Source organism: Glycine soja, chromosome 5, assembly GCF_004193775.1.
Source record: "Glycine soja cultivar W05 chromosome 5, ASM419377v2, whole genome shotgun sequence".
NCBI lineage: Eukaryota > Viridiplantae > Streptophyta > Magnoliopsida > Fabales > Fabaceae > Glycine > Glycine soja.
This window is the reverse complement of record NC_041006.1, coordinates 5,400,110-5,424,097: the sequence shown is the minus strand read 5'-3', so window position 1 is coordinate 5,424,097 and position 23,988 is coordinate 5,400,110. Positions and strand designations below refer to the sequence as shown.

At 30.7% G+C, this 23,988-nt stretch overlaps 2 protein-coding genes and 1 long non-coding RNA gene across 6 annotated transcripts; 1 reads left to right on the top strand and 2 right to left on the bottom strand.

Annotated features, from left to right (window-relative positions):
• Positions 1-398: 398 nt before the first annotated feature.
• LOC114412161 (vesicle-associated protein 1-2-like) lies at positions 399-4,908 on the top strand. Of its 2 annotated transcripts, none has more exons than XM_028375954.1 (8): positions 399-586; positions 690-760; positions 985-1,066; positions 1,212-1,327; positions 1,425-1,589; positions 1,689-1,739; positions 3,426-3,503; positions 4,350-4,908. In XM_028375954.1, exons 1-8 carry the CDS (start codon positions 535-537, stop codon positions 4,458-4,460), a joined length of 726 nt encoding a protein of 241 aa, XP_028231755.1. In that variant the 5' UTR covers positions 399-534; the 3' UTR covers positions 4,461-4,908. The 2 variants fall into 2 exon arrangements, with proteins under 2 accessions (XP_028231755.1, XP_028231756.1); XM_028375955.1 differs by having other exon boundaries at positions 402-586; positions 939-1,066.
• Positions 4,909-5,735: 827 nt separating this feature from the next.
• LOC114411449 lies at positions 5,736-8,754 on the bottom strand. Its single transcript, XR_003666441.1, has 3 exons — positions 8,634-8,754; positions 8,209-8,290; positions 5,736-6,156 (listed from the first exon to the last, which is right to left on the bottom strand). It is a non-coding gene; the product is annotated as an uncharacterized LOC114411449 (long non-coding RNA).
• Positions 8,755-16,955: 8,201 nt separating this feature from the next.
• LOC114412160 lies at positions 16,956-23,281 on the bottom strand. 3 transcript variants are annotated; one of them, XR_003666596.1, is made up of 16 exons: positions 23,163-23,281; positions 22,881-23,088; positions 22,724-22,805; positions 22,582-22,624; positions 21,446-21,499; positions 21,211-21,326; positions 21,054-21,119; positions 20,822-20,964; positions 20,448-20,490; positions 20,283-20,344; positions 19,721-19,825; positions 19,467-19,616; positions 19,059-19,134; positions 18,439-18,551; positions 18,017-18,076; positions 16,956-17,297 (listed from the first exon to the last, which is right to left on the bottom strand). XR_003666596.1 is itself a non-coding variant. In XM_028375952.1 (15 exons), the coding sequence occupies exons 1-15, from the start codon at positions 23,248-23,250 to the stop codon at positions 17,192-17,194; spliced, it is 1,365 nt and encodes a 454-aa protein (XP_028231753.1). In that variant the 5' UTR covers positions 23,251-23,281; the 3' UTR covers positions 16,956-17,191. The 3 variants fall into 3 exon arrangements, 2 of the variants coding, with proteins under 2 accessions (XP_028231753.1, XP_028231754.1); XM_028375952.1 differs by lacking the exon at positions 19,467-19,616; XM_028375953.1 differs by lacking the exon at positions 19,467-19,616 and having other exon boundaries at positions 22,724-22,781.
• Positions 23,282-23,988: the final 707 nt, after the last annotated feature.

The following is a 23,988-nucleotide window of genomic DNA, read 5'->3' as shown; positions in this document are numbered from 1 at the left end:
TCTTATTTTTCTTATGATAATGATAATTTTTTATTTAGGAAATATTTTTATCTTTTTAGTAAAAAATAGACTTTTCGTCTTACCTTAATTATATATTTATATTCGTTGGACTCTCTGAATACCAAATAGATTACTTGGCCGAATACTAAGTACAAAAACTTGTCCAATTTAAATAGTATAAGATTCCAATTTTGGCAAACTTATTTTTTAGAGACCCAAGTTTAGTTCCCCTGAGACTAATTTTATGCAATTATAAAAGTTGTTTTCGAAATTAGAAAATTAGTATATTTTTAGAAAAATAAAAATATCACTATGTAAATTACATTTACTCACAATTTTTTTTCTTAATAATCATAGTCTTAAAACTCTTAACTCTTAAAATATATTTGTATTGGTTTGGTGGCGAGTGAGGTGGGTGGGTCAGTAATTCCAAAGTTCTTTTGTTATTCGGTGCGTGTGTCTAAGTTTGAAACCCCTGTGATCTCACACAATTCCAATTCCTCTGGATCTCGTCTCGATCGATCGATCTCGAACATGAGCACTGGGGAGCTTCTCAACATCGAACCTCTCGAACTCAAGTTCCCCTGTGAGTTTCCATTTTCCTTTCTCTTCTTCTTCTTCTTCTTCTATTGTAGGGTTTCCGTCGCACCTCTCTCATTTCCCCTTTCTTTGTTCGTTCGTGCTTTTAGTTGAGCTGAAGAAGCAGATCTCATGTTCTCTTCAATTGTCCAATAAGACCGATAGCTATGTGGCCTTCAAGGTAATTTTAATTAATTTTGGTTTCTTAATTCCCTCTTTTTTGCCTTCTGTTTTTTTTTTTTCTTTCAATTAGTTCGATCGTGGATTTTGTTTTTGTTTCTGTTGTGAGATCTGGTGATTTTGATTCAAACGTGTCAGGTTAGCGTAATGTAGGATTGAAACGGCACTTTTTTTTGCAGTGTTTGTGAGATAATTTATGCAAAAATTGCGTGTTTGTTTTTTAAGGTGAAAACAACCAATCCGAAGAAGTATTGTGTTCGTCCGAACACTGGTATTGTCACGCCACGATCTACGTGTGATGTTATCGGTACTAATATGATTATTCTGAATCCATTTTGCTACCTTTTTTTTTTCTTTTTCTTTTTCTTTTTTAAATTTGGTAGTTATGCTTTATGGCCGAGTAATGAATTGGGGGCTTTTTTTTTTCTTTCTAAATTATGTATGAATGGAAGTTACCATGCAAGCGCAAAAAGAGGCTCCTGCTGATATGCAATGCAAGGATAAGTTTCTTCTTCAGAGCGTAAAAACTGTTGATGGTACCAGTCCGAAGGATATCACTGCAGACATGGTATATGTGTTGTGCTAGTTGCTTTTTCGTTTTCATTTGATTTCTGTATGTTGTATGAAATTATAAGATTTGTTGTGCAATTGGGATTGTTGTCTAGTTCAACAAGGAGGCAGGGCATGTGGTTGAGGAGTGCAAATTGAGAGTGCTGTATGTTTCTCCACCTCAACCACCGTCTCCTGTCCCAGAAGGTTCTGAGGAAGGATCCTCACCTAGAGGTTCTGTTTCAGAGAATGGAAATGCCAATGGTTCTGACTTCACACAAGTGGGTTCCTAACTTAATCTGTTTTAGGCAAACCTTCATTTTTCCCCTTAAAATTCTGAGGATATAAATTGGGATGCCTTTTCTTGTTGTGTTTTTCAGGCAGCAAGAGGATTTACTGAGCGACCTGAATCTCAAGACAAATCTGCAGAGGTAAAGGAGAAAGTTCTAGACTTTTTTTAATATTTTTTTTAATATATGCAATTGAGTTATTACGAAACAGCCTCATGATCTCACTTGGAGCATATCAATTGGAAGAAAATTCCATTGTCTGTTTAAGGGTTTGTAATGCCTTTCTTTGTCAATTGAAGGTTTTAACAATAGTAGTAAATAGATGCTTTAGAGTGTGTTTGGATAACAGAATTTAAAATGTTTCAATTGAAATTCTTTTATTTTCAAAATTTTGTGTTTGGATAAAAAAAATTAAAATTGTGAGGGTGAAATAAAATGAATGTAAAGAGAATAGTAGATATGGTTGGTGTGCTTTCAAAGAGAATAATATTAATGCGGCATGGGGAGTCGCAGGGAATCAGGATACGACAACGTAAACCACCACACCCGACCACAACATTCAGTCAACGGCGCTAGACATGGCCTAGGCCCTCTGCGTCAACGAGCACCTTTGCCACGTGATAGGCGGCGACAACTGCTCCCCTGACTGATGGGTGCAGTTCCACGTGTCCCCCTACGCGTCCGATCGATGCTCCGCGAGCTTGGATGGTGCTGCTCGAAGAAGAGGATCATCGGCTTGAGGGAAGAGTCACGAGTTCGAAAACATGATTTTGAGAACTTTCAGGTGGAAGAGAGGATAGAGGTGATAAAGGAAACACACGAACATTTTGAAAGGTTCTTCTAGTATGTCATGAAGGCACTATTTTTCAGTAGTCCATCACTTAAGAACTTCATAGTTAAGTGTGCTTGGCTCACACACTATGACACTTCACATAGTGACAGTTCACTCAACTTTTCATTGGTTAGAATCCTTCACAGGTCAGAACCTTCTGTAGGTAGTCCTTTTCGAGATCTTAACAATCTGCTTCAGCTGCTTTCAAGATCAATGGCTATCCCCACAAATCAACACAAGACTTTTCAGCATGTTTTGTCCTCATATGTTTTTTGGAAAATTTCCTAAAAGATTGCTCATCCCATAAGTATTCCAAGTCAAGCACACTTAACTATGAAGTTCTTAAGTGATGGACTGAAAAGTAGATGCATTTTGTTGGTGTGAAAGACTTCCCCCTTGCGTTCCATTGAGGATACCCAAAGAAATTTACCACTGGGATGGCTCTAGTATGTCATGAATGACAAATTTGAGCAACAATAAAGTGGCGGTTTTTGTTGTTACAACTCAGCCCAGTGCTATCTATATTTTAACTGAATATGTCTTCATTCTTTCTACTTTTGTTATCTTTATTTGAAATTACGAGTGATTGGATCATGCAATTCTAGCTTCTATTTAAATCTGAAATAATATAACTACAAATATGGAAGTGACCAGGCTTATAGTTTTTGCAACTAAAATGAGAAACAAATTAAAATGCAACCCAAGACACAAACCCTGTTAAAGAACAGTGCCTTTTCTTCCTTTTTGGAGAAAAGGCATGGTTCTTACATTATTACTAGTCCCTACTCCCTAGTGTGTGAGGGGTGTGTGTGTGGGGTGTGTGTCTATATATTAACAGCATTCCACTCTCATTCCCTTCTATTCCATTACAAAATGGATCCATTGTATTTAAACTCTTCTTTTTGGTTCATGTGCTGTAACTTTGCTCCAGCCTGTAACTTCTAGAGTTGGTATTGTTTTGCAACTTTATTTTGATAATAGTTGCTTTGTTGCAGGCTAGAGCTCTTATCTCAAGGCTGACTGAAGAAAAGAATAATGCAATTCAACAAAATAGCAAGCTCCACCAGGAACTGGTGAGGATTTACAGTATGTCATTGATAATTTTATTTACTCATTTGTCTAATCTATATTTATTTTCCTTTTGGTGATGGACGATTTTAATCTGAAACATGAGCTCCCTTCTATAGAAAGAGAATGATTCTGCTTCTGATTGTGGTGGTTTCCTTGGATATTATGTTTTTATATTGTCTCAGTCTCAAACATCATCAGATATACTTTCTAAATATTTATTTTGAAACTGTGCTTGAACTAAAAATTAACTGCAAACAAATAATTTTGCGTTAGATGTGGGGAAAAAGTGACAGGTCTTCTCAAGGTAACTTGAGGAGAATGACTTAAATAGAACCCATGCTCTTGTTTTCTTTGTGAAAAATAGTTTTTTGGGTATTTCATAGGTCTTATTCTCTTTCATGACATTGGTTAGTGTTTATGAGTTTCAATTATTTGGTGTTAGGAAAGCTGATGAATGTAGATTTTCTGCATCAGAATGTGAGTTCAGTTTTATGAACATTTGTGATGGATGTGATTGCTATTTGTGTTTCATATTAATTCATAGCTAAGACTTTACCTTAGGTTGTGTTACATAGTTTTTTTCTCCTCTGCAATCTGCTTGAAATGCAACTCTTCCTGTCAGTTACTTCCCTATCATTTTATGTTGAAAAGCAACAGTCTTCCAGGATTTTAGCCTGAATTGTGACCGAATGTGTCTTAGTTAGAAATGTGGATGATAACCAAATAACTGAGTATGATTTCATTAGTATTAAAGCCAGTTCCTTTTTATATTCTGCAACTATTGTATTGGATTATATACTATTGTCAGCTTTGGACTTAAGGAAAATTAATAATTTTACTACTTGTAGGAGCTACTGAAGAGGGAAGGCAACAAAAGTCGTGGTGGAGTCTCATTTGTCATTGTCGTATTAATTGGCCTGCTTGGCATAATTATGGGGTATCTCATGAAGAAGACCTAAGCATTTCTGCGATTCAATCTTTCACCATAGTTTTCGATCTTAGTTTCTTTGTTCCTACCATTCAAGCAATCATGAGGAAAGTTAAAATAGATCAATTCAGCAGATGTTGGTTTTTCTTTTTATTTTTGCCGTTTCTTTTCTTTTCTTTGGGTGGATAACATTTTGGAAGTAGAAAACATTAGGGGAAGTTGTGGGTCTGTGGTTAAGCATATTGTGAACTGACTCATGCTTTCGTTAACTGCATTCTTTTTGTAACTTAAAGAGGGGAAGCTTCTTGTTTTCTTCTTTTTGTGGTTCGTCTAGTGACTACATGGTAATGTCAAGTTGTCAAGGACGACCACGAATAACATCATTCTTCATGGACTCTCTCTCTATCGTCTTTTCATGTCAAGAATGACCTTTAGATGACAGAATATAACTCTGTTAATTTTTTGGTCTTTTTTCGCTAGGGTTTTCTTTCAAGTGTTGGCGTGAAACGTTTCCTTTTATAACTGTTATAACGTAGGTTCTTTCTTCACTGTAGATGACCAGCAAAATTATTATAATGAAATGCTCACACAGCCTTTCATTTGTGTTGTCAGATTTAGATGTATATTATCACTTTTCAGCGATTTAGAATGTCAGTCATTTTATCTACATATTAAACCATATTAATTATCTCAACTAAACACTCTTTGAAAGCTTCTTCATCCTTTAGAGCAGAAAATAAGCAGTGCCAACATGTAACTTGGTTTGTTAACAGCAGAATGAGCAGAAAAATTTAATTCAATTTTACGTAACGGGCTTGAAGTCACCATAATATTTGATTGTATCAAATTTTAGTTATATATGCAATAAATTTTTTTTAGTAAATTTGAATCTGTTTTACCGAGTCTAATTTGACATTGATTTCTTTGAATTTGAACAACTCCTTGAAGCTTGAGAAACAAAAAAAAGTTCACGTATGATTATGATCTCAATTAGTCAATTTTATCATGGTTACTATCGGTTCTCTATGGTAGTCTATACCGTGAGCAGTTCTTATTTTTCTACTTTCTAATATGTAATAACTAAGATAAGAATATATTGCCTTAAGTCTAATTAACTAGTTTCAATCTCCGAACAAAGCAAATCTACAATTTGATTGCCTGCATTCTCTCTAATTCCCCTCTTATCTATTTGTTATCACTTCTAAGAAACCTATAGGAAAAGAGAGCAATTTTAGTGCCTATTAGACACAACCAATTAAAAATTCAAGATACATAAAATAAATTGCCAAAGCCTACAAAATCCTTGTAGAAGTTGTTTTAATGTTATTTTAAGTTTCTAATTGGTTGTGTTTAGGAGCATGTGATGATATAAGGGAAAATAAGTTAAGGCATTTTGTTTCCCTATACAAAAAATGGCTAAACTGGTCTATAAAACAAATGAATTAATCTCGTATCAAGTAGCATAAATTTGAGTGCTTAGGCTGCCTCTTGTGTTTCTTTGCGGCACGAGTGAGCTTTATAATTTAAACTTCGTAACTAGGATATACCTTTTGTTTGATTAATGTTGGTCAGAGTGAGTTAAAAATGTAGACAGGGACTTGGGTGGATCGTTCGCACTCTGCAGGGTGTTGCTGCTAATGGTTTCATTCTGGAAATTGCAATTTGCTATGAAATCTCCCTTAATAGTTACTTCTTTCTTGCGCACATCCACTGTGTACTCTGTCAACCTGCATGTAAGAGTTTTGCAACACAATGACAATTCAATTACTAAAATTAAATGAGCTTCAGCAAGAAATGCTTGAATACTCGAGTTTTTATTACACCAGATATAGAGCATGTCTGATAAATCATTCTATTAGCTTATAAATTAGTTTAACTACCTTATAAACTCACCCATAGTAGATAATGAAATAAATATTATTTAGGTTTTTGTGCTAATTTTTATACAACAAACATTATGTCTTCGAAGAAAATGAGTGATAACATAATTAATTAATTAATTATCATAACTAACTTTTTACGGCCAAAATAATGCATTTTTTTCCCGCAATTTTCTAACAGTGTCTCATTTTTGTTCCCAGACTTTTAGTTAATATATCTATTTTTATTTTCTAACAGTGACAATTTATTAGTTAGAGAAAAAGTAAAGTCCCGATTTTTATTTTTTTTGAATGGAAAAAGAATTATTATTAAACCAATCTATCACAAAAGCACAAGTTGTGCCATGTAATAGGAGAGTGAAGTCCCGAATTAATATATGAATTTTTCTATTGGCTAATTTTTCCTTTAAGGGGCAATTGTTATTAACAAAACATCAAATACATGAAATAAATATTTAAAAAATTGTTCATAATATTAAATTTCATCACAAATCACAACTTTATTTAAATTACAGATCATAATTAAAAATATTCTCAAATTTTCTAAAATTACAAATGCATATTCAATAAAAACTGAACAATATAACAACTTTTAGGGTAGAATTTATTTGATGATAGAATAAGAAACTAATATAAGTTAGTATTTACGCGAGCTCAGTTTAGTTTAATTTTGAATATAAACAAAAATTGAACCAAACTGAATAGAAAAATATAATTGTTTAGGTTAATAGTTTGTTTAGGGTTTTTTTTATTTTTTTTTTATCAGTATAATGGTTTGAAACAATTTGAATGGATTCTTGAACATTCCTTCTTACACTTTAAGTTTAACATAGAGTTTCTTTATGTAGAATTTCTTTTTGTGTAATTAAGGCAAAAAAAAAAATGCAAGAAGGATAACTAAATCGAAGTGAGAAAAATAAATTAAATGCACGTGTAGGTACTTTACATCACTTGCTTAACTCCGATCAATAATCAATGTTGCTTAACTTTTTTTTTCTTTCCATTTGGAGCAAATTATGTGTAGAGTTGTTTATACAAACATAATTGTTTAATTAAATTTATTCTATAAATAATATATTTTTAAATATTATAGAACTCAAAATTAAGTTAAACACACACTTTAATAATTTTAGTATTTGAATAAATTTTTGTATAAAATATTTAAATTTATGTGAAATTATAAAACCGGAAAATTAAGATAAATTGATCATTTAAACAACTATAAATGCTCTAAGAAAATAAAAAAAAAAAATCAAGAGTAGAAAAATGTTATAAATAATGTGACTATTCGTAAGAGGTATTTGTTTAATGTACAACATAAAGAATTAAAATTTGGGGATTGAGAAGATGATTACAAAGTTAAGATGACACAAGCAAGTTAGTCGACGTGGCATACATATGTTAATAAAATAACAAACTTTTTTTTGGTATATTAATAAAATAACACTCTAAATTCAATATATAAATAGATATAAGTTATCCTAATCATTTGGTTTTTGACTTTTGAGATTCATTTAGGAATTATTTCTTATGTGAAGTTTTTTAAAAAATAATTCTAAATCTTATAATTTTTAACTAATGCTCTTATTAGATATAAAGATATTGAATATTTTTTTTTAAAAAAATTTCATGACATTAAATATATTGACTTTTTTTATTTAATATAAGAATGAAAAATATGTATAGTTAAATTTATAAAGACTTTTTAATATACAGACTGATTCCTAAGTACAGTAACCCCTAATCAAATGATTGGTCTAACCCCACACACACACATAAAACCATTAAAAATATGGTTTGACTTCCCTTGAGTTGTTTAGGTTGAAGATAGCTTTGAAGCCGATTGGGATGACAATTTTACATTTCTCCACAAAAGGTAAAGCAGAGTTCAAAACCTACCAGTCATTTTAGATACAACTCTGGAAACTCTCCCTCTGCACCCATTGCACCCCATATTTGCTGCTATCACTACAACCTGAAACTGTTCATCAACCATTACAAAACAAAGCAGTGAACTTGGCATGTCTACAATCATCTAATTTGTGATTTGTGATATTACAATAATATCTTTTTTTCTTTTGATTAGTAAGAATTGAACTCAGGTACTAGAGAGTTTATTACAACAACTCGTACATACCGTTCAATTGCGTTAAACCCTTGATTATGAGACAATAATAACTTATTCTGAAGAATTGAAACAATTGTTTGGAATGGACTTGGATTAACAAACATTTAAGGAATAGGAATGAACAATCTAATGAAAGGAGACAGATTTTAAGATTTAGACTGAAACTATGATGAGTGAATTGCATAGAATAACCTACCGAAGGGAGCGTCAAGTTCTCCAAGTGTAAAAGGGAATTGTTATCATTTGTGGTAGCCTTGGCCATATAATTATTATGTGCTTCTCTTCTTCTTATGGAAGCAACATTTTTCAATGCACTTACCGACTCATAACCGTTTTCTTCATAAGCTTCTCGCTATTTAAACTTGCCGTACTAGGATTTGGAAACTAAAAACATCACATTCAATTATGTCACGTTTGGATATAAACAATTATACGCAAACCCTTTACCAAGCATTTGATTTGACATAAGAGATTGGTTGGCACGTTCCAACAACCAAACTTAACTAGCAGACTTTTCGGCTTGATGCCACTCAGTCTATATTAACAGATAAACGTGTTTTATGATTTTATGTGCAGATAGATACCAAAGGGTTGATACATTGGTCTGCATTTACATGTGCAGATTCGATTTATTTAATCCGAGAATTCATATTTGATTTTTATCATGTGTAAAATTTCTTTGAATCAAGAACATCCACATATTACAAGTGGGATTAATATGTGACCTAGTGAGTTGGAAACACCCATGTGGTGTCTTGCGTAAAGTATAGATTACTAATGAAAACTGATTACCTGAGAGCAACCAATGAAGACTAGCATGCATAAAGTTATATTTTATTTACCAATGGGATTCGAAGTTAATTATAGAAACGTTTATCCTTAGATGTCAAATACAACGGGAAAGGACGGTTTAACAGCTTGCCAACGATATATATGTTCCATTTTTATTATGAAGGTGACCATCAAAGGCGAATCTAGTTACTCAAGTAATCTACTGAACAAATCAATGTTTAAGCATGTAGGTTAGACGTTCATGAAATGTTTAACTTGTAAAGGGGAGGTAAAAAAAGTAAAATATTTATGTTAGCAATTTAAAAAATATTGTTTCAACGGCGAGTGCGGAAATTAATTGATACGACTTCATATTATTATTTTCTTTTAATTAAAAATCTCAAGTTGGAACCTTAAATAATTGTATTAAACATTCGAAAAGAAAACTTAGTTATTTATAGCCGTCCTTGCTAAAATGGGATTAAGGCCAATTACAAGAAAATTACACAAGTTTTGTCTTAAAAGGATAAAAAAAAAACTTGATCGATAGTTTATGGAGCAGCTTGCTCACCGGATATCCCTGAGTCCTTAAATCTGTACCGTGGGAAATTTATTTTATTCATTCTTAATATTAATTTCTCTTCATTAGAGTAATGAGAAGATTCTACGATTGTTAACCACAAAATGAATGCAGAGTATACATAAAAGGCATCTGAACATTGACCACTAGCATTAACGTCACGGTTGCTGACAATCACAGGTTTGGAGATTCCTCTCAAACGCAACAATTGCATTATTCTAATAAGGATAATTTCTTCATACGCAAGACAAAGATCAAAACTTGGCTAAGCATTTGATTCAGCTGATACATGCTTAAAAACCTCCAAATAAAAAACAAACAAATAAATAATTTTCCTTTTATTTTTCATAATTCGTTAAACCGTTAGGACTTTAAACTATTAGAGATACAAGCTAGAGCAGATTTGTCCAGCACTCAAACTCCAAATTTCACAAGATCATGGTATTCTTGAAAAGGGGAGTGAAATAATATATGGAGAGGTTGTTAAATAAATCCATTACACTTATCTCCATCATTGCCTGCACAACAATACAATATGCCATTTCATTGAACAAAGTAATGAAAACTATTAATCCAAAAAATTAGCTACAGCACACGCTTTTTAAGTATCATCAATCATTCAATCTGGTGCAGCATCTCACACTTCCATCAACTTTCATAATTCTTATATGTGCAAGTGGGAAATCAGCTTTGCGTTGATCCAAATCAGTGTACGCATAATTCAGGGTAGGAGGTCTTACATTGTTCTACATTGTCACTATGCCAGTAAAACTAGAATATCGCAGCTGAGAACTTTTTTAACATGTAAAAACTACAGGCAATAATTAAAAACAAGAATCCCATTTCTGCACTATGATACTGCGACACTCACCAGAATGTTCCTTTCTACAACATTCCACTAGCTGGCAATATCTGATTATACACTTCAGCAAGGAAGACTACAAAATATCAAGTTCAAAATGTATTACATATGAATATGAATTTTAAAGCTCATGTTTCAAATTCAGCTACGGAGCTGTGCCAATAAATCAATTTTAGAAAATGACAGCGTTGAAATAGTGACCAGTATTGCAGGATGTCACCAAAACAAAGTCCATAGCAGCTATTTATGGAGGCATATCAGGCATATTCTGAATTATTATCCGAAAGAAGAAAATCAATTATACGAGATGAGGCAAACAAAATTTTTGAAACCTTCTATACATTGATAATCCACAAAAATCCTTTGGAATGGAACTAGATGATCTATTCAATGTGATTAGATGATTTAAAAAAATGAATGAGTAAATAAATAAATCATTATAAAAAAGAACAAGGCAAACTTTTTATGCATGAAGACTGTTGAATGTAGAGGGGGAGATTTAGAGGAAGATAGAACAGAAAATTTTAGAGAATGAAAATGCCTTATTATTTAAGAGAATGTAGTACATAGGTTCTGCATATCATCCATATTTATAGATTCTTAAGGGTGTGTTTGGTTTGTATTTTCGTTTCCTGTTTTAATTTTCTGAAAACTATTTTCATTTTAAAAAAATTAAAATTCTGAAAACATGTTTGGTTTGACTTCTTATTTTCTATTTTTAAAAAATAAAAACACTGAAAATACATTTTCAAAAGGAAATGTATCTTTAGATTTGTTTAAAATTATATTTCTTGCCACCGCGTTTTCATTTTACCCAAAATAAGGTTTCTGATTTCAACTGAAAATGAGATTTTATTATTTCTAGTTTTTTGTTCGTTTTGAGAAAATATTTTCTCTAGAAATGTTTTTAAAAATCCAACCAAACACATTTTCATCACCATTTTTTATTTTCAGTGAAAATGAAAACAGAAAACATTTAAATCAAACACTCCTAATAGATTTAGTAGACTATTTCCTAGGCTAATATTAATTGTGCAACATACTAGACACTAATACCCATGAGTACTAAATGCGCGCAATTATCATGTGGAACATGAACATACTATTTCCCAAGTTCATTAACTAAGACAATCTTCAGCTAGGTGGCCAGGTGTGTGTGTGCACGTATGCGTGCAAGTGTATGACTATTGAATGATCATGCATTTTCCATCATTAGGGAAAATGATATTTGCGTTTGATGTTCTTCAAATCAAGCATATAACAATTGTTTGTATCTGATTATATGCATCCAGTGTTTTAATTTTAAATCTTGGATAGCAGTGCATTGCAGACACCCTAAAAACAGAGGGAGATAATACTTTTTAAGGATGTGAATTTAGGCGTAACTCAAATTCTAAAAGTTAGCTTGTGGGTGAGAGTTATCTCTCTCACTTATATATTTTATTTTTATATTATCTTTAACTAATGTGAGATTTGAGTTTTTTTCAATACACCCCCTCACATCCAACACTTTTGGACTTAATGCATGGATAATATGATGAGTGACCCACTTTATCAGATTATCTTTTTTGTATCTATAAATATGCATAGCCTTTGAGTCTATGAAGAACAAATATTTTCCGTTATATCCTTTAATCTCAAGAGTGCTATTCTATTTTTTATTTATAGTTTATAATTTATACTATATGCATATATAAATTCTCAAGAATATTAAAAAATACTCAAAATTCATTAAATTCATAATTAACAATAAAAAGTCACATGTGTCATAAACAAAACATACAAGTTAATACAAACACGAATTCTCAGAATTTTGATCAATAAGATAAATACTAATTATTGTCACTAAAGGATTGATTTAAGGAATTAAAAGATAAAATATTTTTATTAGGATGCATAAAATCATTTTATCCCAAAACTTTTTTTTCGCTCTCCTATCTCTCTATAATAAATATTTTTTTTAGTTTCTTAACTAATACTATAAGAATACTAGTTAGCGAAACTCTTATTTTAATATAAAGAAATTTCATCCTCCCGTCTTAGTTCTTTTATTTTTAAATAAAGACATTTATTCTCCAATTTTGTAAAATTCATAATTTTGATCATTCTACCAAATTCAAAAGGCATCTATAAGTAAGAAATTAAGTTGATGTTGCCCAAATTTAGTAATGTGACACAAGATCATAATTTGTTTAATCTACATTGTAATCCATGTTAATATCTTAAGAGTTAACACTTTTAATTTGAGGGAATGATCAAAATTACATGTTTTACAAAAATAACAAAGTAAATGTTTCTATTTTAAAACAAGAGGATCAAAATTCAAATTTTGAAAAGTAGAAAAAGAAAATTTGCATTAAGCCTTTTTCTTTTCAACAATTAACTTAAAATTTATATTTATCACAACAAAATACCCCAAGACATTACATTGAAAATAGAGGAGTCAACACATTTTTTTTATATATATAATGATAGAATGAGATGATAATTGTTTAACCTAGGAATGCTCACGGATCAGATTTGATTAAACCTGTTATCCAACCTGATCAAAATTTTATAGGTTAGATCGAGTTTGGTTAATTGGGCCTGAACATTTACAAAATATTTTTATTTCTTAAAATATTTTTTTAGAATAATAATTTATTTTTGTCTAAAGTTTTTAAAGTATATAATGACTAAATGCACTCAAAAGAGATTATATTGTAAAAATATTTGACTAATAGAATTAATGATTTTAATGCTAATACGATATTTTTATTTTAGTTACAAATAAAATATGACATTAGCATGTGAAAATATAAACAAAATTAAGATTGAGAAAAAAAATAATTTAAAAAAGAAAAAAATCATGGGTGATTTCATTTAATAATTTAATAAGTTATGTGAATTAAAAATTATTAATGTGTTTTTTATTTAATAATTAATTTATATATATAATAAGTTAAATTATATGATATGAGTTGGGTCAGATTAAAAAAAAAAAGAACCAATTACCCAACCCGTTCATGATCTGGTTAGATTGGGTTAAACCCAAATATTTTTAGAAAGCAACCCAATATAATTGGATTGGGTTGGGTCACCGGTTGACCTGTGTACATCCCTAGTTTAATCTATGCAATAGTCAATGTTAATCTCTTCACAATTAACATTTTCAGTTTGAAGAAAGGATCAAAATTATAGATTTTACAAAAGTAAGAAACTAAATGTCTATATTTTGAAATATTGGACTAAAATTGTGAATTTTAAAAAATAAGGAGACTAAATATTCATATTTTAAAATAGGAGGATCAAAATTGTGGATTTTGAAAAATAGAATGACCAAAAATGTATTAAGCCTTTTTCTTTTCAATAATTATCTTAAAAATTATATTTATAAAAAATCGTAAAATATGTTTTGAGTCTCTGTAAAATTTGAAAGGTATTATTTTGGTCATCATAAAACTTTTTGTATTAATTTGATCCTTGTAAAAACAAAACAAAAATTATGGTCCCAATGGTAACTTCGTTATACGGTTATCTGATGTAAATAATAGAATTACACGTGTAATTTAATTACAAATAAATAAAATAATTTGTGGTGATTAAAATTCTCTAAAATGAATTAAACAATTTTTTGTGGCTAAAACTCCAAAAATTCTAATTTTTTGTCATTGTTTTGATTATTTTCTTGTATTTTCTAATGAGATTAGAGGGAAAGATAATAATTCAGGAGGTTTTGGTGTCTTTTAATTGTGATTGGGAAGATAGAGAGAAAAAAATAATTAAGTCTATCAACCATGTAAAAAAAATCGTCTAACAAAGTTACCATTGAGGATCATAAAAAATATGTTTTATTTTTATAGGGACCAATTAATAAAAAAAATTATGAAAACAAAGTTAATAATATTTGAAAGAACTCCAAACATATTTTATCCAAAAAAAAAAACCCGATCATTACATTGGAAATAAAGAAGTTTACACATTTTTTAGATAAATAATAGAGCGGAAAAGGCACTCCTAATACTACTTCAAGGGGAATCAAACCCACAATCGTGAGAAAAGTGAAAGTTTATTCAGAATGCTTAATGGCTTGTGTCCACTTATGTCTACCTCGCATGGAGTTAATAGTATGTCATGCTCTTTTTAACGTATTTTTAGCTAAATATTCATTAAATAAGAAGTTATTTTGAAATATTTATAATTTTCAACAAAATTTAGTCGATAATAAAAATGTATCTAAAAATTATTTAGTTATTATACATTACAAACTTTTTTTTGAAAGAAAATGTTATTAGAGATTAAATTATTTAGTTATTATATAATTAATCACACACACACATAATTAGCTAATATATACCCACATTTTTTTAAAGACATATTTAAGAAGTTAAACTTAGATTATCTTAAAATACATTTAAGTATAATCTATTGATGTATTTCTTCAAAAAAAAGAAAGAGTTGGTATATGTTAGGAAATATTTGTTTGTTAACATATACCTACTTGTATTTTAAAAAAAAATTGTTAACAAGTTATAAACTACAATTTTCTTAAAATACACTAAAATGTAACTTATAAACCTACTCTTTCTAAAGAAATCAAATAGATATACATTAGCAAATTTTCATGTGTGCGATGCAAAGCGAGTTTTGGGATAAAGTTCACATCTCTAACTCATTGCTTTTACAAAGTGGGGAAAACTTGAATATGAACACAACTTGGTCAAAATAAATATTTTTAATAAAGTTAGGTCGAGATCAAAAGAATACCCATGAGTTTAAATTTATTTTTCAAACCTTATTGGCAATGCATGGATACTAAAATCATCTTTAACGAGTAAATATTATATTTACTAACAATGTAATTTTTTTTACAATGTCATTTAAAAATAAATTATTATATATAATTTATTAATTTTTATAATAATTACCTTTAAAATTATACTTATCATAATTTCTAATTAATTGATTATTATTGGTTGACCTAAAAGAAAATGAAGAATTGAGTAAGATATTCATCCCATTATCCATTGATAACATATAAAGTGCAATTTCAAAATTTTAATTCAAAACTCCGAAACAATGCGTTGAAGTTGCCAACTTTGATGAATTTGAAACTGGTTAAATTGTATAAATATTGAATTGCAATCTAGTAGTAATGTGACCAATATATATGGCTTACTCAGAAATATATATATATATATATATATATATATATATATATATATATATATATATATATATATGAGAGAGAATATTATATATTGAGAATGATTAATCTCAGCTGTTAAATTAAAATCACATTTAATTATAAAATTTTTATAAGATTTATTAAACAAAAAATCAAATATCTTAAAAATTTAATCTATGATGTCTTAAAATATTTCAAATCTATGATCTCCATGATCATCACCACTTTGATGACCGTTTTCACCATAACTGCCACTACTACCATTGTTATCACCGCGATTGTCAATTGTCGCCGACACCACCAACATGATTGTTCTCATCGTCATTATCGCTGCCACCACGATAGTTATATTGATGACAACGATGATAGTCATGATGGCGATGATAGTGGTTGCGATGATCTTAATATAAATTAAATCTTTATGATATTTAATTTTCTGTTTGGTAAATTTTATAAAAAAATTATGATTAAATGTGATTTTAATTTGAATTCAAAATGCTTTAATCTTGATCTTTCGTCTTAATTTTACCAGAGGAACTAGATGTCTTGGACGATTCGATTAAGGTAAAAGATCAAAAATGCATTCAATCTTGTTTGGCCTGAATTCACCCGATCGAGTTTAGTCAAACTCAGTAACTAGAATCGAGTTGATCCGATTTGATTCGATTGAAATTATTTATTTATTTTCTTTTTTCAGTTCTTATACTATATCAAATTATTAATAGCTAATTATTAAATTATATATAATATGCTCCCATAATTTTTTTTATCTTGATAACTATATAATAACTAATTATCATTGTATTAATCATGATATGATTCACTATTTATTGTTTTTTACATCTTCAACATAATTGCTTATGATCATTCAATAATTTTTATATTTAATCCTAACAAATAAAAGTTCCCTTAATTTAATGATAATACCCAACAAAATAATAATAATTTATAGTAATAAACAATTATATAATATTTTAGTTTGATCATTACAATAAATTTAATTTTAAAATATAAAAATATGAGTTGACTATTGTTAGGTATATTATATATATTTTAATTTTTTTTTATATAAAGTGACCCATCGGTTGGACCTCTGATCCATTGACTCAATGTCTTACTGGGTTAATGACCAGACCAGTTTTCATAACACTGGATCATTCTCATATGATACCATATATATATATAATTGGATGTGATTTTTCACGTCTTGACCGAAGCAAATAATTCTTTTCTTGCACATTTTTGGGCTGTTGGACGGGATAAATCACGTTAACAGATCATTTCCAAACACACAAACTAACTGATTAATAAACTTCTAAGCAGTTACTAGCTACAAATATAATTGTTAGTTGCAATGCGAAGTGTTGTCAACCGTCAAAAAATGAAGTCACTAAGTTGCGTACGCTTGCCTTTATGGCCATCGGGTTTTAAAATGTATGCACTTTCTTCCACATTCGCATTCAAACAATTCATTCTGTGCCTGATGAAGGGCACAAAAGAAGTTAGTGAGGGGAACGACATAGAAAAATCAAACTGTGACACATATATACCTTCAACTAGGCATCGGGTATGTGCAGGATATGTATATTGGATGTCTGACAAAGATGCTCGTGCTTAGTAAATGGGCATGAAATAATAGTATGCAAGTCAGATGCCCATGTTATGATTGTCTTTTTCAAAAATATGGTGCAAGGGCACGACATTTGACCATTTTTTTTTCATGAATTTTACTATGTTGTTAACTTTATATTACAAAAAAAATAAGTGACAACTTTTATCAATGTTTTCTAAAATTTATGAATTTTAAATAAAATTAAAATAAGAAATGTTCTTACAATTTTTAAATGATACATTAATAAATTAAAGATGCAATGATTATTCTATTTTTTTTTGGGGGGGGGGGGGGGATCTCTAAAATTGTATAACATAAAAGTTTAAAGTATAAAAGGCAAGCTTAATTTCATAAAGAAATTTCAAATTAAAAGTTTTATAAGATTAAATTTATTGTTATTAAAACTCTCATATTTCAAGTGTAACAAATTTTGATACTATTTATTTATTATATACAAAATTAAGAAACAGTACAATAAGGGTAACCAAATACTAATATCTAAGCATCTTGTGCCCAGACATCCAAAATTCCAAGACATATCTAATGAACCAAACACCTCCTATTTAGGAGTAGTGACAGATACTTACCAGGTGAAATGGTCTTCACAGCATATAGAACCCCACATAATTGCAAGCCCGGCTCCTTTCCTTCACATGACAAGCAATAAAAAAATTTGTATTAAGCTAAAGAAAGGCAGATAAAAGTTGATAATACATAAAGGATGAACACAGTCATTATACAACATAGTTCAAAATATTGAGCAACTGATATTTCGATTCTATGAAACTCAAAGTCAGTCTCAGGAGTTGGTATTTATAGTACAAGTAAATTATTGACCATAAATGCTCTCCACCTCCAATATTCTTCAAGAAAAAGAAATAAAAAGGGACAAAGAGACTATTCAAAACTTGGATATTACAATCCAATCCAGATATATGTTTATATGATCACATTGTTTGAAAGTAGATTAAGAAACAGGGCAATGATATGACAAATCGAAGATACCTACCATGTTGCAGTATACATATCATAGAACTTTTCAAAGGCTTTATCAAAGCAATAATGACAAACCAAGAGATCCTTGATGTCAGTGACCTTGCATGTTGACTTGCAGCATTTAACCTGTATTAACACAGATTGAAATAAGCTGATAAGCATATAGTACGAAACTAAATTGTTATTCAAAAACGTCATATGAAACACGTATATGCACACATGATACATTCTTGATGACATCCTTGGGCCACACGATTCAACTTTGGTCTACTTACTAATCCATCCATCCCCCACTATTTGTTTTTTTTTTTTGGGAAACAAGTATTGAATATCTTTGGAGCTAAACCTTGTATTAGTCTTGACCATGAAACATTTCATCTACCAATATAACTCCGAAATTTAATGGAAGATATGATAATTTGATTCATACAGTCCTCTGTCACCTTTTTTTTCTCTCCAGTTTCTTGTTTTCTGCATTTTCCATGTGTTTTTTTTGCAAGTCATGTCTTTAGAAGAAAAGGATTAATGAAGTGTTTAAATTGCACAAACTTGTGAAGAACCAAACAAATAGAAAAAGTGAGACTTCAACCTTTATTCATTCAAAGCATGGTAAAGTAAACAAAGAAAACTCACCAGACGTTTAAGCTTGTGTGAATAATATTTTTGATGGGAAGGGTGTGTTCTTATATGCTCAATCAAGTGGCCTGCCCTGCAATTAGAATCAGTCAGAATGCAAGAATACACAGCAGAAAAATCACAGGTGGGGAGGTCAGAAAGATAATGGAGAAGAATGTATAGGAATTACAGTAATGTAATCTCTCTATCTCAATTAAAAGCCATTTTCTCAAGTGTGATTATTTTCCATATTTTATCCCTGCATCCATTCATTTTTTTTTTTTTGCTCTACTATATAAGAGTAGCATCAACTACAAACATTTCAGCACAGGTTTATTTGATTGGAAAAGAGCATGAATCATAGTATAACTCAACACTAAGACACCAACTTTAAGTGCATAAACCATATGAGCAAAAGCTACTTACTATATCACTCAACTCAACAGAGCAACACTGTTCCAAAATGGTAACATTAAAAACATCTTCCATAATTTGTTGTTGCACAGCATCAATACTGGCATTCTTATGAATATGGTAACATATGCTTCATTATCGTCATATTTGCAAGTCAATGTACTGGATGGGGGGAGGGAGATACAGAAATTCTTAGAAACTGCTACGTATTGTCATTTGCAATAACTCAACAATATACATAGCCAGAGTAAAAATTTTCAGCTTACCCATCACAAAGGACAATACTACAATCAAGGCATGTTGCCAAATTTGATGATCTGCGACACACGTTACAGTTTGCAGCTAACAAGTCTTTACCAATCTGGTGGCATCTGCAAACAAAAGTCAACTAAAATCCACTGAGTTTGTTTAATTTACAAGGCAATCTCCACAGTGGATAAAACAAATGTACAATCATTCAACACATTCAGCAAACATCTCTCTGGGCCCTTTGCTCAAGGATTGAAGCATTCAGCAAAATTTATTTTCCTTAGGATCATAACACAAATTCAACATTAAACACAAATCATATGGACTTTTTCGAAATTATATTTATCATTCACATTTGCAACAACCCAACAAGACAACATATGCACTTCAGAATATCAACTGAAATTAAAGAAAGACTGGATGAAAAACGAATAGGTAAATCATATTGTAGAAAGAAACTTGATAGTAAACTAAGATTACTTAAGTATTTTTCCTAGTATCACGCTAATCCATTGAATAAAAATATAACAGCAGAAACATATAATTACCAAGACAAGAAGTAAACAAAATTTTCCAAACCTTCTATACAGTTGAAGAAGATCCTTTGGAATGGAACTAGATCTATTACTTCCCTCAGTGACCTAAATTATAAAAAACAAAGTAAAATAAATATCTATAATAAAGAAAAAGGTGAACTTTTATGCATGAAGAGCATTGATGACAAATCAGACTGCAATTCTTTACCATACAATCTTCAGCTAGGTGGCCAGGTCTTTGACATTTCCAACTACAATAAAAAAAAATCCCATAAACATAGACCAAAGCAGAAAAGGACGAGGTACTATGTATATTCATGCAAGTGAATATCTGTGAAATATGTACATGCATTTGCCATCAATAGGGATGAGGATATATATTCATGTTTGAAGTTGCTAAAGCATGTAGCCACAATTGTCAGTATCAGATTATAGGTATCCATATTGTATTTTATACCCATGTTAGCTTATATGCAAGTAACATATTACACCATTTTCTTTAGTTCTCTGCCGTGCCAATAGAAAACCTAGAGAAGCCTATTTAAATTGTAGAAGCATGGGTATTTTGACAAAGAAATTTACCATTCATAAGTAGAAAGACTACAAGTCTTTTTGGACCAGTGATGTTGATTATAATCCCAGGTATCATCACCAAAAACTGGAACTGGTACAGCAGCACTAATTCCAGATGAGGAGATATCTCTAACTTGGTTGTGGGAGGATCCCTAAAAATATTATAATGAAGAGGAGAATATTTCGGGGTTAGAAAGGCTAGAACTTTGAAACAAGAAAGATTACAAAAAACATAAATTACCTCATTGAGTTTAAGAATTTCCAGAAGTTCACTTTTGCACTCCATGCTACAGACATCATCATCTGTCTATGACAGCAAACAAATATTAAAGAGTCATTCCGAAAAGTGAAACTTGAAAAGTAGAAGTTGAAGAGAATACTTATATCACATAACTTACCTCGTTGCATATATATTCGCCATATCTTCCACATATAAGACAAACAGGTTCCCCAGAGACAGGGAATCGCTGCTGATTTCTGCTTTTTTTTACTCCATCAAATTCTTCTTGTTGACCTTAAGCAAGCAGTAAAACTCAATAAGACAAATAAAATTTCTTAATGAATGATTAAATGGAAATGAGAAAAAAAATAATGCAAAAGCAGAAGTTTAAAATTGCAGATTGAGAAACAAACCAGAATTTAGAAGAGTATGTGTTTCTTCACATTCTGAAGGAGTATCTTCATCACCTAAGTGTCCATAAATATAATTGAAACTATTAGAAGAATAGATGGACTTCCTGCTAATAATATTTTCATTAAATTTCCCAGGAAAGGAAACCCTGGTGTGTCAGCTCATGTAAATACTCAATAAACCAAGAAAAAATAAAGGCACATTTATTTTCCATAAACTATAAATAACTGAAAAGTATCATAGGTGCAAAGAGAAGGTGAAACAAAAATCAGTAGACAACATTTAATTACTAAAAGAATCAAGAATATCAGTTCTAACTTCCAAGCTTCATATACGTATATACATGACATGACACACTTTTCATTTAGTTACTTCTACACATTGATTTTTTTTCAAACAAACAGTTGGATTAAAAGTTCTTATAAGTTAGATCATGCCATCATGCCCATAATTTTTTATAGAATAATGTCAACCATTAGAATATACAGTTATGAATATCATTTTATGAAAGCCTAAATATTAATGTGCATGATCACGACTACAGTATCACAAAACCTATGACTTAACTCTTGGATAGGTGAAATTTGATTCTCAAATTAAAAAATAAAACCACAAAAACTATGAGACCCAGATACTAAAAAAATGGCAAAGTATTCGTAACTTGTACTCATATCCAATATTTATATGCATACAATCACCTAAATATAAATCCAACAAGCATCCTCCAATTTCTTTATTTTTTAATTTTATTGACTGATACCCACGGAATACACCTTGATACTTTGAATTGGACTAAAATTACATACAACTTGCACATGACCCTGTCATATGTATCCCTAATGGCATGCTATAGTAAATATTGCCTATCATATAGAGCAAGACTTCTTTTGAACAGTACTAATGATGCCTCTAATGACATTCTAACACGGGTTGAGGAAAAATATGTAATTTTTGTAACATTTTCATAAGTGAAAGAATATATTCTGATATGAGTAAGGGTAAGAAATGTAACTGTGATTTTGTGTTATGATTACAACTTACAAAGTTTTTCCTAATTGTAAAAATCATTTATCACCCACTGATATGTATTAAAGATAGTGACAGTAAAGCAATAAAAAAAATGTCTGATAGAACTCACTTGCATCATAATCCACCAAGGGAAGAGTAGAATTAGAGTTTCCCTGCCACAGAGAAAGCAAAATGTGTAAAAGAATGACAAAGGAGCAACCTTCAAAGATTAGCAAACACAAATCCAATTTGCAGTAACCAAAGAAAATTACCAAAACTTCTTCAGTCAATTCAACGCGATCGTGATTCCGAGACGAAACGACTTCTTTCCTGGTGAGGAACAAGATATCACGACTTACGAATTCAGAAAGCAAAGAGAGTAAGAAGCAGAAAATTTATCCATAGAAAAATTAGTAAAAGTGATTGTACCTTCTGTTTTGGATGTAATCGTGGTGTGACATAGAGGAAGGGGCATCGTCACGGTATTCGCGTAGAAATTCCGGTGGCTCGGGATTCCGGCTGCGTTTGAGTCTGGCGGAGGGAGTGAGATGCGGTGGATTGCTGGGAGGAACATTGGCGGTGGAAGTCGCTTGCGGTGGATCGGCGGGAGGAACATTGCCGGCGGCGATGTTGTAAGCTGGAATTTGAAAATTGATTAAGTTAGAGCATCGAATGAGATAGAGAGAGTTTGAAAGAGGAAAGGGAATGGACCATGGAGGTTCTGAAGAACGGAGGAGATGCTTAAACGTTTTTTGTAGGAGATTGATGGGTTCTTGTAGAAATTTGTTCGAGTTCCCATTTTGCAAACCCCACAGACAATTCAGCAACAATTTCCCGGGTTATCTCTAGTTTTCCTATTTATACACTAATATTAGGGTAAAGGCAAATGGAATATTGGTTAAGAAATTTAAAAGTGAAAATATTTTCATTGGAAGATGTAAAATTGAGTTGTTTGTGATTTTTTTTATGATTTACTCAATAAACATTTTTTTAATTTCTTAATTAATGTCTTAAGGATATTGTTTAGGAAAATCTTCAATGAGGGTTCTTGAGTTGGATCATCGATCTCAAGAAACACTCTTCACCAGATCTACCAATAGGCTACCACCCATGATTTTCAGCGTAGAGGTTGGATTTTAGGAAAAGAACTCTAATGCATAGTTATAAAAATTGCATCGACTCGATCAAGACCCGATGTCCTGGGCGATTTGGTTAAGGTAAAAGATAAAAAATGCATTCAATCACGTTTGACTCAGATTGACCTAGTCCGGTATGATCAAACTTGGTGACGTAGATCGAGTTGACCCGATTGAATTTATGTATTTACTTTTTTGGTTCCTATATTATGTTAAATTGTTAATAGTTAGTTATTTAATAACATATAATATATTCATATAATATTTTTGTTATCTTGATAACGATATATAATAACTAATTATCATAATATTGATCATGATATGATTCAATATTTATGTGTTTTATTTTTGTTAACGGTTTGACAAGTGCACCAAATGTCCAAGTAGTAAAAACTCGAAAG

What these genes read in the sequence shown, in the direction of transcription:
- LOC114412161 (XM_028375954.1), top strand. Translation starts at nt 535, where the DNA reads ATGAGCACTGGGGAGCTTCTCAACATCGAACCTCTCGAACTCAAGTTC. An exon ending in TCTCGAACTCAAGTTCCCCT is followed by an intron (nt 587 to 689) that starts GTGAGTTTCCAT and finishes TCGTGCTTTTAG; the next exon opens with TTGAGCTGAAGAAGCAGATC. An exon ending in ATAGCTATGTGGCCTTCAAG is followed by an intron (nt 761 to 984) that starts GTAATTTTAATT and finishes TTGTTTTTTAAG; the next exon opens with GTGAAAACAACCAATCCGAA.
- LOC114412160 (XM_028375952.1), bottom strand. Translation starts at nt 23,250, where the DNA reads ATGGGAACTCGAACAAATTTCTACAAGAACCCATCAATCTCCTACAAA. An exon ending in GCGAATATATATGCAACGAG is followed by an intron (nt 21,120 to 21,210) that starts GTAAGTTATGTG and finishes TTGCTGTCATAG; the next exon opens with ACAGATGATGATGTCTGTAG. An exon ending in ACCTAGCTGAAGATTGTATG is followed by an intron (nt 20,345 to 20,447) that starts GTAAAGAATTGC and finishes TTTATAATTTAG; the next exon opens with GTCACTGAGGGAAGTAATAG.